This window comes from Ostrea edulis, chromosome 3 (genome assembly GCF_947568905.1).
Source record: "Ostrea edulis chromosome 3, xbOstEdul1.1, whole genome shotgun sequence".
Classification (NCBI taxonomy): Eukaryota; Metazoa; Mollusca; class Bivalvia; order Ostreida; family Ostreidae; genus Ostrea; species Ostrea edulis.
In genome coordinates this window covers 29984451-30000685 of record NC_079166.1, presented here as the reverse complement: position 1 = coordinate 30000685, position 16235 = coordinate 29984451, and the positions used below count along the sequence as shown (strand labels likewise).

General features: G+C 37.9%; 2 protein-coding genes and 1 long non-coding RNA gene across 3 annotated transcripts in view; all 3 read left to right on the top strand.

Moving 5' to 3' along the window:
* The window catches only part of LOC125653969 (uncharacterized), a 110206-nt gene extending 98697 nt beyond the window's left edge, over positions 1–11509 (top strand). The window contains exon 7 of the mRNA XM_056160858.1: positions 9185–11509. Coding sequence (XP_056016833.1) covers positions 9185–11487 — 2303 coding nt within the window. The 3' untranslated portion in view covers positions 11488–11509. The remainder of the gene's footprint in view (positions 1–9184) is intronic.
* Positions 661–7517, top strand: LOC130053340 (uncharacterized). The gene is made up of 6 exons (XR_008801903.1): positions 661–988; positions 1222–1861; positions 1964–2252; positions 2818–2937; positions 3784–3852; positions 7388–7517. It is a non-coding gene; the product is annotated as an uncharacterized LOC130053340 (long non-coding RNA).
* Position 11510: 1 nt separating the features above from the next.
* Positions 11511–13003, top strand: LOC130053338 (ankyrin repeat domain-containing protein 50-like). Its single transcript, XM_056160444.1, has one exon. The coding sequence runs from the start codon at positions 11568–11570 to the stop codon at positions 12417–12419; it is 852 nt and encodes a 283-aa protein (XP_056016419.1). The 5' UTR covers positions 11511–11567; the 3' UTR covers positions 12420–13003.
* The last annotated feature ends 3232 nt before the right edge of the window (positions 13004–16235 follow it).

The window sequence follows — 16235 nt, the reverse complement described above, 5'->3', positions numbered from 1 at the left end:
GAGAAATTTACATTTACATGAAAGCTTCATGCAGATTCAAGTTTGTTGACATCACATACCCCGGGGTAGGGTGGTGCCACAATAGGGGAGCAAAGTATTACATACAAATACATTTAAAATCTTCTAAAGAATGTTACGTTTCACACTTTTTATGGTAAATTCAGTGATTGTAACTTGTGGGTCTCCCAAGTCTGTATATCAGATAGAAATACAAGTAAGAATACTTAATAAATTTTATATAAACTTTTATTTAATAAATTGTCAAAGATGGATTACTAAGCGGTAATAATTTATAAAAGTAGATAATTCCCATAAATCAATAAGAATGGGATTTTAATATCCCATATAAAATTCTTCCCTAATGTGGGAATACCCTAATATATTTTCTGTAGTTAAACTAATAAATAAATTTTAACAGGCATCAGTTCCCAATACTAAAATATTAATTGGGATAAATTAATTACCAATCTGCTTTGGATTTCCAATTTTTTTCTCTGTCCTCGTCAGTTGAGGCCTTGAGCGAAAAGCTGCTGATGAACAGCCGACCGCTGTTTATATCGTATTTCGTTACTAGAGAAATGACATACGATCCGCTCCCCTTTCCCGCAATAGATCTGCACCGGAAGTTTATTGTGCTAAGCGATCTCGCTATAGTCAAAACAATGCGAGATCCGCGGGAATTGGGATTATGTCAGTTGGAGGATCATTCGATGCTTCATAATGTCGGAATAACATAATTAGTATGTTATTTTCAATAATACGTTAATGGGAAGTGCCTGTTAATGTGTCAATCTTTGATATGAAAAACTTTATTATCTCTACGTTCCCAACCAATGGAGGAAACTCGGGATGACAAACCATGTCGATAGTAACATGTAAAATTAATAAATATCAAGATCGTAACACTGCCCCCTTCCTAATAGGCATTCGTCCTCGAATGGGAACTTTGTCAATCCATTGAAAGGAAAGGAAGCAAGTGATGTCAAAGGTAAATATATTTTCAATTATTTTGTCATGTTAATCATTTTAAAATATTTACAATACAGATATACTGTAACAAAACATTGTCAACATATTATCTTATAACAATAATAACAATAAGTATTACATTTAGATAACAACAAATATAAATATAATATTCAAATCGTTATTAACTTGTCTCTGCTAGTTCATTTTCTTGCACATTTTACCACTGTCTACTGTTCACTTTTCTTCCCACAGACCTTCCTGGGATTGACTCTTCTTTTCCACAGCCATTACTAACCCGGAGAGTTCAAAATACTTAGCCTCAACATAAATCTGTCGCAAAATGTTTAAATCCGTCGGTAGTACACGTGGAAATGCCTCAGGTGAACGTAAATAATCCAGTATAAAGTCAAAGTAACGTGGATTTCGATCGATGAAATATGTGTTGTCATTTGGTTTGAATGATGAATTTGGGTGGACCATGGAAGATAAAATGGATGATGGGTCACTAGACAAAGTCAGTTTGCTGGTTTCAAACTTTCTTCCACCAATGTTTAGAATCACCCGACTCGAGTGCTGTTCCTTCAGGACATTCAGTTTCACATCCATATGGTTTGAGGGCACATATGAAGGCACCTGTATTGCTGCCTTAATTTCATACGTATCCTCTTCTGGAGCATGTATGGACAAAACATCTTGATGTTGACCTGTGGCTTATCTTGCTGTTGTATCTGTGTTTCTTTGATTGATGAGTGGCTGGATGTTGAAGAAGAACCTGATGAGCTGGAGCTTGATGAGGAAATGGAAGAGAGAATAGACTTAGACTTATAGATTTTCTTTGCTGTAGTGGGAGCTGGATTTGTTGGGTTGGATGTCACTTTCGATTTTGGAGCAGGTAATTCTGAAGGTTTAGGTTGTTCTTTTTGTTCAGACGCTCTGTCTTTTCCACTGTTATCTCCCTTACTTGTTGGTTGCTTCATTTTTTGTTTCTTTTTAGGTCCAATTGGCTCAGTGTACAAAGCTCTCTTGGCTCCAGGAGCTGCATGAAAATTTGGAGTGACTTCCTTCATGAACGATCCAACCAAGCTCGATCTCTTTCTTTGGAAATCAGCGAACTCCTTCTTCTCCTCATCACCATACTTCATATTGGATTTCTTTAGTATCTTGAGATGGTATCCAGTACATCCATGTTTCTGATCTTTGCGACCGAGCATATATTGGCAGATGTTACAGTGATAACCAAATCCCGAATACGTGGCAGTGAGATGGCGTTCAGCATGTATCTGGTTTGTAAATTCTCTTCCATTACATAGTAGGCATTTAAAACGTTGGACCTGTAGAGGTACATGTAAATATTTGTCGTGAGTTCATTTTGAACTATGTCATAGATACATTCAATATGTAATGATATTACAACAATATAATCATGTCAATTAAAATTTTCTATATATATACTGTATTTGACGTATATATATACTTTGTCGAATTTTTATGCTTGAAACCACTTGGGAATATTTTCCCCATTGTAGATTTGCAACCTATTATGGTGGATTACTTCCCCTTTATGTCTAAGGTGTTTCTGAATTTTGTAAAGGACATCATTTATTTTATCTTTGATTCTGAATGGTCCTGCCCAATGTCTGGATAGTTTTCGTTCTAAACCCAGGTTTTGGTTAGGATAGTATACCCATACTGCATCTCCTATTTTATAGGGATTATGCTGGATTTTTGCATTATACTCTCTTATCATGCTTTGGGAATTTAATTTAATATTTTCCCTTGCAAAGTTGTGTATTACATTTATTTTATCTGATAAATTTTGTATATATTCTGAAGTGTTGCCTTTTTCAGGGTTAGTTCTCCCCAGTACAAGATCAATAGGGAGTGCAACTTGTCGACCCAAGACCATTTCATTTGGGCTTACCCCAGTCGATTCGTGAACTGAGGATCTGTATGCTAACATAAGGAAAGGTATTAATTCATCCCAATTTTTCTGATTTTTGTCAACAAAAGCTGACAACATATTTTCAATTGTACGATTAGCCCTTTCAATCATCCCGTCAGATTGGGGTCTGTAGGGTGTTGTTCGAGTCTTCTCTATCCCTAGTAGTTTACACAGTTCTTTGAATATGATGGACTCGAACATCTGACCTTGATCAGAGTGCAACTGCATTGGTACACCAAATATAGGAATTATATGTTGCAGTAATTTTTGGGATATTGTCGTAGCCTTTTTGTTTTTCATAGGGATTGCATCAATCCATTTTGTGAAATAGTCCCCAATAACTAACAAGTAGGAATTTTTCTTGTGGGTGATGGGAAGTGGTCCCAATATATCTAGTGCCCAACGTTCCATTGGTACCCCCACATTATAAATTTGTAATGGAGCTTTAGGCAACTTATTCGGAGATTTCCGTGAAGCACAAATGTCACACGTTTTGCAGTAATTTCTGACATCGAAAGACATTTTATACCAAAAATATTTGTCTCTGGCCTTTGACAATGTCTTTTTGTAACCTAAATGTCCCCCAATAATTCCACTGTGGATTTCTAACAAAACTTCTCTAGCAAATGAATCAGGAAGGACCACCTGCAGTTTTGGGGTTATATGTTCCCATTTATGGTACACGATGTCATTTTGTCATATGAGGGAATCAAACCTAACCCAATAATATTTGCAAGCTTCACTCAAATTTGATATATTTTCCCATAAAGGTTTATTCTGGGATTTTACCGACTCTATGACCTTCTTAATATCAAGGTCATTTTCTTGTATTTCTTTCAAATTGTTATCTTTAAATGATACTTGTTTTGTAGAGCTTTGAGACGTAGATGGCAAAGCGTCGTTTTGATTCCCAGAGCGGGTAACCACTTGGCATGATTCAGGTTTGGCTCTAACCTGTTTATCACTAATTCTGTCAGTATTTTCTGATCCATATTTTGTCTCAGCTCTTATGTAATGTTTGCAATTCTGGTCGACACAAGGTCTACGGGATAGGGCATCCGCATTGTTGTGTGATCGACCTGCTCGATGTTCGATTTGAAAGTCATAGGAGGACAGTGATTCGAACCACCGTGCCAGCTGACCTTCTGGGTTTTTAAAGTTTAATAACCATGTCAATGACCCATGATCATTTCTGACTTTGAAATGTTTTCCATATAAATAATGATGGAAATGTTTAACTGATTTCACAATTGCTAATAGTTCTCTTCTGGTTACACAATAGTGCCTCTCAGTTGAACTAAATGTTTTGCTAAAATAGCTTATGACCTTAACAACCCCTTCTTGTTCTTGGGAAAGGACCGCTCCTAAACCTGTATTAGAGGGTCCGTATCCAGGATGAACAAACCTTCATCCTTTGGAAATGCTAAAATATTGGAGCTAACAAGAGCTCTCTTAAGTTTGTCAAATGCTTCTTGACAATTGGGTTCCCATAAGAATTTTTGTCGGAATTCTGTCAATTTATGCAAAGGTCTGGCAATATCTGCAAATTTGTGTACAAATTTCCTGTAATAGGAACAAAGTCCGAGGAAACTTCTTACATCCCTAACATTTTTGGGAATAGGCCAATTTTCCACTGCTTCAATTTTTGATGGGTCAGTTGATATCCCATGTTCATTTACAATATGCCCAAGGAACGAAACTTCCTTTTGTAAAAATGTACATTTCTTTGGACTCATTTTCAAGTTAGCTTCTTGAAGTTTGGTGAACACTTGTCTAAGATTGTCAATGTGCTCTTCAAAAGTTTTTGAAAGAATAATAATGTCATTTAGATACACCAAACAAATTTTCCATGATAAGTTAGATAAAACTTTTTCCATGAGTCTTTCAAATGTGGCACCGGCATTGCATAGCCCAAACGGCATGTTTAAAAATTGCCAATGACCACCCCCAGGGATTGAAAATGCAGTTTTGGGTTTATCCTCTGACGACATTTTTACCTGCCAGTACCCACTTTTTAAGTCAACTGTAGAAAACCATTTTGACCCAGATAAAGCATCTAAAGTTGTGTCTATTCTGGGAATAGGATAACTGTCTTTAACTGTTATGTCGTTAAGTTTTCTATAATCTATACAGAACCGGATTGTCCCATCCTTTTTCATAACATGGACTATGGGAGAACTCCATGGACTGTCAGATGACTCAATTATCTTTTTATCCAGCATATCATTGATTTCTTTTTGTGCTTCTTCAAATTTAGCGAGAGGTATTTGTCTAGGGTGTTCCTTTATGGGTTTAGCATTTCCCGTATTAATAGTGTGTTCCATTAGTTCAGTCAAACCCATGTCGGAGGAATCTTTAGAAAAATTATTTTGAAATTCCTTAAGTAAGGCTATGAATTTTCCTTTTTGTTTTGAATCCAAGTAATCTGGAAGTTTTTCCACAATTTGCTCTAAATGCTTTGGCAAATGGGTTTCATTTTGGATGTTGGTGTTAAGGGAATTGATGGAATGTGTACATGATTCATACATTTCCTCTACTTTCTCAATATTGGCAACAACAGTCCCTTTATAGATTTTTATACTTTGATCATTCAAATTGGTGTACCGTATAGGGATATTTTCCTCGGTATTAACCTTAACCAAAGTTTTGGGAATAAGCACTTCATGCTTCTCCACAAATTTTGTAGTAGGCTCTACAATAGCAATTTCCCCAAGAAATAATGGGTTTTCCACTTTCCCAGATGCTACTAATTCATTATTTGGAGGTATTTCTATATCCTCAGAAATTGTAACTTTACTAACTGGGATTTTCATTTCTTCTCTATTAAAACAAGGGATCTCTGTACCCTTAATTTTCAATTTCTTTTTCTTAAGCAATATGTCACATGTATTTGTTGCCATAAAATCTATCCCTAATATACAATCATTACGGATATCTGCCACCAACACATTGTGGGTAACAGTAACATTTCCCAAGCTTATACATAAGGGGATTTCCCCTTGAACCAAAATATTTTGCCCATTCGCAGATGTCAGGTTGATAGAAGATGGTGTCAGTTTATCTTTACCCAAATTTTTGGCAACACTAGAGCTGAGTACTGTCACACTAGCCCCAGTATCCACTAACATGGGTATCATTTTATTTTCTATTTTCCCAACTACATAGATTCCATCACTCCCTACTTTCATAATGTCATTTATTCTGATTTCATTTGAATCATCCTTCATTGAGGATTTAATTTCATTTTCAATTTTTCCATTGAGTTTGACTGAACTAACTCCTTTGCATATGTCTACTTTATTATCTAATGATGTTGCTTGGAGTCTAACCCATATCTCTGTCGACTTCCGACCCCCGACCCCGACGTGTGGTAGTTTGTTGGATTCTGATGGTGGGTGAAGTTTTGTCTTTAACGGTTGTCATTGTTACCCCATTTGTGATTGGGTTTATTTCCCATAAAGGGAGGTTGATTTGAGGGATTATTGAGTTGGGTTCGTTGTCCCTGATTTATCTTTACAAATTTTTTTATCTCTTTTGTAAGGGCTTGCAAATCATCCCCTATAGCTTTCTTGATAGCCCCAACAATATCTTGTTCTGGGCTAACTTTTATATTGTTAATTGAATGAGCCCTTTGGGCGTCAGCTAGTTTGTGGGTTTCGAATCTGATTGCTAGTATCTCAGCTTCATTTATATTTCTTGGTCTCATTTCCCGCAAACGCAGGCGCATATCAGAATCTGTCAGAGCATCTATAAAATAATATAATGCTAATGTGTCAGTTACTGCCGGGTCTGCTGTTGGATATGCCCTTCGTGTCAATTTCTTTATTGATTGGGAAAGTTCGGGAAGTGATTCATTATGTCCCTTTACTAACCCCTTCAATTGGGCTCGATACATTTCTGATCGTTCTATCGACCCATATCGTGTATTCAGTGCCCTAACCAATGAATGGAAATCATAACGTTGGGATTCATTCAATTCAGTCAAAACTGCCCTAGCCCCACCATTCAAACTACTTGCTAGACAAAGTGATTTCGTCTGGTGATCCCAGTTATGAAGTTTAGCAAGAATATTAAATTGCGTTAAATATTCGTCAAAGTCATCACTCCCGTCAAAAGTTTGGGGTTTGATGCCAACTGAATTTCTGGGTACAGAGGCTGCATGAGCTAGCCTAGCTGTACAAGTGTTTTCATTTCTATCTCTAAATTCTAAATCCCTATGGTTTGTTATGGGACCGAACATATCGTCTCCCATTCCATGGGACATGCCCATTGTCGGATATCTGTCAGATCCCCCATACCCGTTCATTGATTGGGTGTTTGGTTCATCTTTATGTTTGAGTTTGTCAATTTCTGATTGTAATCTTTGGGATTCTTGCATCACTTCACTGATTTGTTTCCCAACATCTTGTTTCATGCATAAAAATTCTTTGCTCATGTTTTGCAATGCATCTAATAATTGTTCATTTATATTTTCAGATTGATGGGTTGCTGATGCCTGTTTGGGAGAAGATAGTACATGATAATCTTTGGATAAATTAGGAGATCCCATATATGATCTGGGATTAAATACTACCTCTCCAGAATCTTCTAAATTGCTGTTTTCTCTAGACATCTTTCTTTATGAAATAAAAAAATGTTTTTATTGGATATAATAAATTATCTTTTGAATTTGAATTTATTGTATTTGTTTTCTATCTAACCAGAGTATGGGATTCAAAAATAAATCAATCCCACTTCTGACACCAATGTTACGTTTCACACTTTTTATGGTAAATTCAGTGATTGTAACTTGTGGGTCTCCCAAGTCTGTATATCAGATAGAAATACAAGTAACAATACTTCATAAATTTTATATAAACTTTTATTTAATAAATTGTCAAAGATGGATTACTAAGCGGTAATAATTTATAAAAGTAGATAATTCCCATAAATCAATAAGAATGGGATTTTAATATCCCATATAAAATTCTTCCCCAATATGGGAATACCCTAATATATTTTCCGTAGTTAAACTAATAAATAAATTTTAACAGGCATCAGTTCCCAATACTAAAATATTAATTGGGATAAATTAATTACCAATCTGCTTTGGATTTCCATTTTTTTTTCTCTGTTATCGTCAGTTGAGGCCTTGAGCGAAAAGCTGCTGATGAACAGCCGACCGCTGTTTATATCGTATTTCGTTACTAGAGAAATGACGTACGATCCGCTCCCCCTTTCCCGCAATAGATCTGCACCGGAAGTTTATTGTGCTAAGCGATCTCGCTATAGTCAAAACAATGCGAGATCCGCGGGAATTGGGATTATGTCAGTTGGAGGATCATTCGACGCTTCATAATGTCGGAATAACATAATTAGTATGTTATTTTCAATAATACGTTAATGGGAAGTGCCTGTTAATGTGTCAATCTTTGATATGAAAAACTTTATTATCTCTACGTTCCCAACCAATGGAGGAAACTCGGGATGACAAACCATGTCGATAGTAACATGTAAAATTAATAAATATCAAGATCGTAACACTTATAATTAAAAAGTTTGGATGCAATAGTAGAAGTATAGCTGTGGGAAATACAGGGTGTAGACTTGAACTTGAAATAAGTAGGAATACACGACTGAACCCTTTTATGACGAAGAATGTTGCTTATGTTGACGGCATCTATTCCTTTCTTTGTAAATTTGAGCTTAAGGAACTGACGACATGATTTGGAAGGAATATCATCCATGGTCCGTGCTGGTTTATTGAGCCTGTGGTAGGCAACATCCATAATCATAGAGTTCAGTCTATATTCAGGTGTTGAAAAATCCAAGTATAGACTAGCCATAGCTTCTTCAAATAACGTATGTAAAACACTCAATGGAATAGAGTAAAGTTGTGTACGAATATGATGTGGACCCAATTGTCTGTTGACGTGAGGCAAAAGTGAATCAAACGTGACATCATTTATACTTGGTCTTTTATATGAACGATGTCCGTGACTGCGTTTTCGTCTTTGGGTATTTGGAGAGTCCCATCACATTAACGTTATTTCCTTGTGGTCTAGTGAAATTTCCCACATCATATACATTATCATTGCATCCATATGGAAATGCAGTGCCTAGGGTCCTGATCCAGTGATCTTCTCGTTGTCTACGAAAGGAGGTGATCAATGTATGATTGTTTGTGTGATGGTAAATGTGTTGTTTACATTAAAGTAATTCACTTTTACACATCAAGCGTATTATAAAATGAAACATCATTTATTCAGCTGTTTCGTTAATTTCTAATTTCAGAGCAATACGATATTGAGGTTCAGAGATGGAGAGAGGAAGATAAGCTTTACTATGAAACCCACAACTTCCCGTCAGTGATGCAGAAAGTGAGAAACCAACCATACGTAGCATTTGTCGGTGTACCTGGGTCCGGGAAGTCGGCCACAGCTCATCACATCGCCATCAAGCTCCAGGAAGAAGGTTATCAGGTTGTACCAATTGATGAAATCAGAGAGCTAAAGCAATACTGTGACACAAAGAATCCGCAGGTTTTTGTTATTGATGATGTGGTGGGTGTCTTTAGCCTCCAAAAAACTAATTTAGATGTGTTAACTAATTATGAAAAGAAAATAACACAGCCTTGCATGGATAAGTCTCGAACTTTTATGACATGTAGAGAGGCTGTGTACAATGAGACACTACCTTACAAAGTATTCGTTACTAAAGATGAGAATGTGATTAAGTTACACAGTTCTGACAATGCATTAGATGACGAAGACAAAAAACAGATTCTCAAGAAATATGGTTTAAAGGAAGATCTAATATCGCTTGAATTGCTGACATCAACATCTCACATGTTTCCCCTTCTCTGTAAATTATTTTCAAAGGAAATAAAATTGAAAGCTCTTGGTCCAACGTTTTTCCTGAATCCAGTCCAATGTATCATTGATGAACTTGATGATATGCAGAGACATAACAAACTGAATTATGCAACACTTATTTTGTGTATGCTAAATGAAAATAGCATCTCTAAAGACATTTTAAAAGATAGAAAAAATGAACATTTCATGAATATGAAAAGTGATGTTTTGGAAGATTGTGAATTAGAAAACCAAACTGATGCATTCAAGTTTGTGAAAGCCTTGTCGGCAATGGAGGGGACATACACAAAACAGTGTGGTGCACAATACACATTTATATATGACTCCATGTTTGAAATATGTGCTTATCAGTACGGCAAACAGTTTCCGGACAAAATGTTATTGCATATGAGTAGTAGTTATATTGCTAATTATGTCAAACCACAGAAAAGTGAACCAGAAAAAGGGAAGGAGAGCGATGGTGAAAACGATGAGAGAGAGGAATCGTTTGATCTGTGTATAAGGTTAGATGTGGACCAGTACCCACTGTTAGCAGAGAGGTTGTACAGAGACATACAGAACATGAAGCTGTATGATGTTTTCAGGAATCAGGTTTTAAAACACCCTCAGGTGTGTCAGGCTTTTATTTATGTGTTAGAGACAAAGCCATACACAGAATTAAAATCCTTATTTCTGTCCAATCTGGGAGAGATCGATAAGATAGAGGATACACGAGAGTGTGTGGAGAATGAGAGCGATGAGAGTAAGGCGAGCAGGAAGCTGAGTGAGCATTGGAAACAGGCAGTGCTGTTGGATCGGAGGAAGAAACGACATAAGGGGGAACTATTATGGAATGAATACGCATACAATGTGAGAGTGATCAGCTGGGTGATTTACTATGGACACTATCATATAATAGAGTACATAGTTCAACAGACTGGACTACACAATGAAATATGTGAATTATTTGAGATAACAGGAAATTCTCCACATCAGTCTAAATCTGGGATAGAAACATGTATTAAACAGGAAAATGAAAACAATAGGTTAAAAGAAAAGTGTAGATTACTTCTGTTGAGTTGTTATCGTGGTGATGTACAGTCAGTCAGACTTCTACTTCCTGTCTGTAAGAAAGCAATCGATGGGATAGATCACATCAGTGAAGAAAGGGCCTGGCCTATCGATACACCTCTTAGTGCTGCATGTGAGTTAGGACATGTGAGTGTGGTGGAGGAGCTGGTGAAGGCGGTGGCTGATGTCAATCTAGAGTCTAGTTGGACTTGGGGGGTTACACCACTGATAGCTGCATGTGAAGGAGGACATGTGAGTGTGGTGGAGAAGCTGGTGAAGGCGGGGGCTGATGTCAATATACAGAATAAGTGGGGGTTTACACCACTGATAGTTGCATGTGGCGAAGGACATGTGAGTATGGTGGATATGCTGGTGAAGGCGGGGGCTGATCTATATATATATGATTTTGATTGGAGCACACCACTGACAGCTGCAAGTGGAAGAGGGCATGTGAGTGTGATACAGAAGCTGGTGAAGGCAGGGGCTGATGTTAATCTACAGGTTGATTACGGGGACAGACCACTGACAGCTGCAAGTATGGCAGGACATGTGAGTGTGATACAGGAGCTGGTGAAGTTGGGGCTGATGTCAATCTACAGGATAATCCCGCGGATACACCACTCACAGGTGCAAGTAAGGCAGGACATGCGAGTGTGGTGGAGGAGCTGGTGAAGGCGGGGGCTGATGTCAATCTACAGGCTGTATACGGAAATACACCGCTAACAGTTGCAAGTTGGAGAGGACATGTGAGTATGGTGGAGGAGCTGGTGAAGGCGGGGGCTGATATCAATCTACAAGATAAATGCGGGAATACACCACTAACAGCTGCAATTAAAGGAAGAAAAGCGAGTGTGGTGGGGGAGCTGGTGAAGGTGGGGGCTGATGTCAATCTACAGAATAATGACGGGGATACACCACTGACAGCTGCATGTGAGTTAGGACATCTGAGTGTGGTGGTGGAGCTGCTGAAGGCTGGAGCTGATATCAATCTACAAGATAAATGCGGGAATACACCACTAACAGCTGCAATTAAAGGAAGAAAAACGAGTGTGGTGGGGGAGCTGGTGAAGGTGGGGGCTGATGTCAATCTACAGAATAATGACGGGGATACACCACTGACAGCTGCATGTGAGTTAGGACATCTGAGTGTGGTGGTGGAGCTGCTGAAGGCTGGAGCTGATATCAATCTACAAGATAAATGCGGGAATACACCACTAACAGCTGCAATTAAAGGAAGAAAAGCGAGTGTGGTGGGGGAGCTGGTGAAGGTGGGGACTGATGTCAATCTACAGAAGAATGACGAGGATACACCACTGACAGCTGCATGTGAGTTAGGACATCTGAGTTTGGTGGTGGAGCTGCTGAAGGCTGGGGCTGATATCAATCTACAGAATAATGACGGGAATACACCACTGACAGTTGCATGTGAGTTAGGACATGTGAGTGTGGTGGAGGAGCTGGTGAAGGCAGGGGCTGATGTCAATCTACTGGATAATGTAATGAATACACCACTGATAGCTGCATGCGAGGGAGGACATGTGAGTGTGGTGGAAGAGCTGGTGAAGGTGAGGCGAAGAAGAGCTCTTCAACATGTTCACAATTGAGTCAGTTTCAGTCAATAAATACCTCAACCCACCCTCACCCCCGAATTATCAATTAAGCATTTTCAAGTTTGGATAAAAGCACAATTTATTATCTTGTCTCACTTGACAAACATTTTAGCTAGAAAACTCAATTTTTGACACCCCCTCTTACTTTAAGAAAAAGCTTGATGCTACATTTCGATAGACATTCGTGCCCGAAAGTCAAATTGATTTGACAGTTCTTTCTGGTTATTTAACGCCTATATTTATGAAAGACGTTGTTAAAAATGTATATACTCCTTTTCCAAAATTTGAAACGTCTCGAATATAAAGATGGAATTTTTCTCGTACATAATGTCTGTCCCACATATAATATACGTGTAGTTCAGTACAATAACCAATTTTAACCGCATCAAAAATATACAAATATTGCACATTCTAAATTTTATTCATGGTCACATTATTTGTTTTCTACGTATAGTGAGCCCCTATATGTCCGCCTGCACTATATGTTCGCCTGCACTAAATGTCCGCTCAATGTTGAACCGAACTGTCACTATATGTTTGCTTAAACTGAACATACACCTGTATTCAAAACAAACATGTAGAACATGCACCTCCAATTCATATATATATATATATATATATATATATATATCCAGCGCGCTAGACCGTTCAGCCATCTAGGCAAGTATATATATATGAAATTGATCACTGTTTGTTATATATATATAAAGCACAGGAAATTTCACTTTATTTGGATACCCACTTCCGCCCCTACCCAGGGTTGAACTCACGACCTGCGGAACCAAATCTCCTAGCAGCATGTAACCAGCGCGCTAGACCGCTCGACCATCTAGGCAAGTATATATATATATATATATATATATATATATATATATATATATATATATATATATGAATGAAATTAATCACTGTTTGTTATCTCACCTTTCATCCCCTACCCCTACCTGAATATAACATAAAAACAACCAAGGGGAAATTCTATATATTCCTAATAGACCATTTTGCGTTCACCGTGTACGCTTAGCGTTCACCGTGCAATGAGCGATCACCAAATATTGCATTCAGTGATCGCTCTGCGTGTGTTTATGGTTCGCTCACCGTGCGTCCATCGTTTGCTCACGGTTCAAGTGGGGATATAGAACGTTTTAGGGACTGTAACTGTCTGGTGTACATCAGACATGTTGGAGTTAAAAGAGACATTAGGGGTGATGTGGTGGTTACAGACAGATCAGTGTGGTGTATGAATATAAAGGATGAATACGGAGATTTTAGTGAGGGAAACTGTGATGTACTAAGACATCTGTTGTGTGTTGGTCTAGATGTAAAACAGTCGATACGGTTGTATCATAAGTGCAATGGTAGTAAGTCAAGTGTTAAATTTCTGTTGTATGTACACTGATTAATGAGGGATATTTTGATTATATAACAAAGAAGGTGATGATCCCGCCAGGGGTAGGGGCGGATATCAATGTCAGGACGAGGTATAGAGTATGAATCTGTGTTAGATAGGGAGGATGTGTCTGTTCTAGAGAGGATGAGTCGACTGCTGTGTAAGTACAGTGAAGGTTGGCATGACAGAGAGTACAAAGTGCCAGAGTACAATATAGCGATGTGTGAGATAAAGAAACATATGTCAGAAGACACTCTGTATAGTCCCTGATAGAATTGTAGAGAGATGTTACTGAGTACAAGAGAGAGATGTGTGAGATAAAGAAACATGTCAGAAGACACTCTGTGTAGTCCCTGATCGAATTGTAGAGAGATGTTGTTACTGAGTACAAGAGATAAAGAAACATGTCAGAAGACACTCTGTATAGTCCCTGATAGACTTGTAGAGAAATGATGTTACTGAGTACAAGGGGAAAATGTGTGAGATAAAGAAACATGTCAGAAGACACTCTGTATAGTCCCTGATAGAATTGTAGAGAGATGTTACTGAGTACAAGAGAGAGATGTGTGAGATAAAGAAACATGTCAGAAGACACTCTGTGTAGTCCCTGATCGAATTGTAGAGAGATGTTGTTACTGAGTACAAGAGATAAAGAAACATGTCAGAAGACACTCTGTATAGTCCCTGATAGACTTGTAGAGAAATGATGTTACTGAGTACAAGGGGGAAATGTGTGAGATAAAGAAACATGTCAGAAGACACTATGTATAGTCCCTGATAGAATTGTAGAGAGGTGTTACTTTGTTAGTAGATTTACTGAGTATAAAACCCGATAGGTTACTAATGTTTCTGTACAGACATGTGATACTGTTTAATTAATTCTCTCTCGTTAAGTTTCCATTTGTCTGTGTATAATAAGAAAGTGTTTTAACATAATCAATATTCGACGCTTTCTAAAAATATACAGTGTCGTTAGCAAAAGTACGTTAAACCTTATGAATTATTGTCGAAATGTTGTTGAGTAGTTGTATGTTTGTCGTCACTCTGTATGACTCTCAGTCATTGATTATAATTATGTGTACGTGTGTGTATTGCTTATTGTCATTGTTTATGTTTGTTATTCTTAGAATCAGTATCTAATATTTTTGTTACATGTCAAAATCAGGTATCTGACATGGAAGAAATAAAATACTCTACACGTGTACATATTTGTTCAAGCTTTTTGTTCTCCCTGGACTTCGTACCTCTTGAATTATTATTTAAGGTCAATATAATGTGTTTCGGGGGGTTCCAACATTACACAATCCCAGCCTAACTTCTCTCACATAGCGCTAAAACAACGCCCCATCTAAGCTTGTCATTTAACAGGTTTGTTGACAATTTGTCGTTTTTGTATTCCAATGGTACTAGTAAATATATTCAAGTAAACAAACTCAATCCTGGAATTTGGTAGATGGGAGGTCACTGGCGGATTTGTGTTTTTGAGGGAAGGAGGGGGGTCTAAAGTGTTTAATTCCAAAGCCCCTGTTGTTCGACTCCGATGTATATTTTCATAGGCTTATACATCAATTATGTTGAATTGATCTTAGTATCTGTGTTTTCCTGTTCACACAGCGTGTGACTATACATGTAGTACTTGTATTTTAAGGAAATGGCATCTACGGTATTAGTCTAGTGACCAGTGTTAACTACACAACCGGTCATCTTATTAGTCTAGTGGTCAGTGTTAACTACACAACCGGTCACGGTATTAGTCTAGTGGTCAGTGTTTATTACACAACCGGTCACGGTATTAGTCTAGTAACCAGTGTTAACTACACAACCGGTCACGGTATTAGTCTAGTGACAGTGTTAACTACACAACCGGTCACGGTATTAGTCTAGTGGTCAGTGTTTATTACACAACCGGTCACGGTATTAGTCTAGTAACCAGTGTTAACTACACAACCGGTCACTGTATTAGTCTAGTGGTCAGTGTTTACTACACAACAGGTCACGGTATTAGTCTAGTGGTCAGTGTTAACTACACAACAGGTCACGGTATTAGTCTAGTGGTCAGTGTTAACTACACAACCAATCACAGTATTAGTCTAGTGACAGTGTTAACCACACAACCAGTCACAGTATTAGTCTAGTGGTCAGTGTTTACTACACAACCGGTCACGGTATTAGTCTAGTAGTCAGTGTTTACTACACAACCGGTCACGGTATTAGTCTAGTGACAGTGTTAACTACACAATCGGTCACTGTATTAGTCTAGTGGTCAGTGTTAACTACACAACCGGTCACGGTATTAGTCTAGTGACATTGTTAATTAAACAATCGGTCACGGTATTAGTCTAGTGGTCAGTGTTAACTACACAACCGGTCACGGTATTAGTGTAGTGGTCAGTGTTTACTACACAACAGGTCACGGTATT

Coding starts and splice junctions, on each gene's coding strand:
- LOC130053338 (XM_056160444.1), top strand. CDS start 11,568: ATGGTGGAGGAGCTGGTGAAGGCGGGGGCTGATATCAATCTACAAGAT.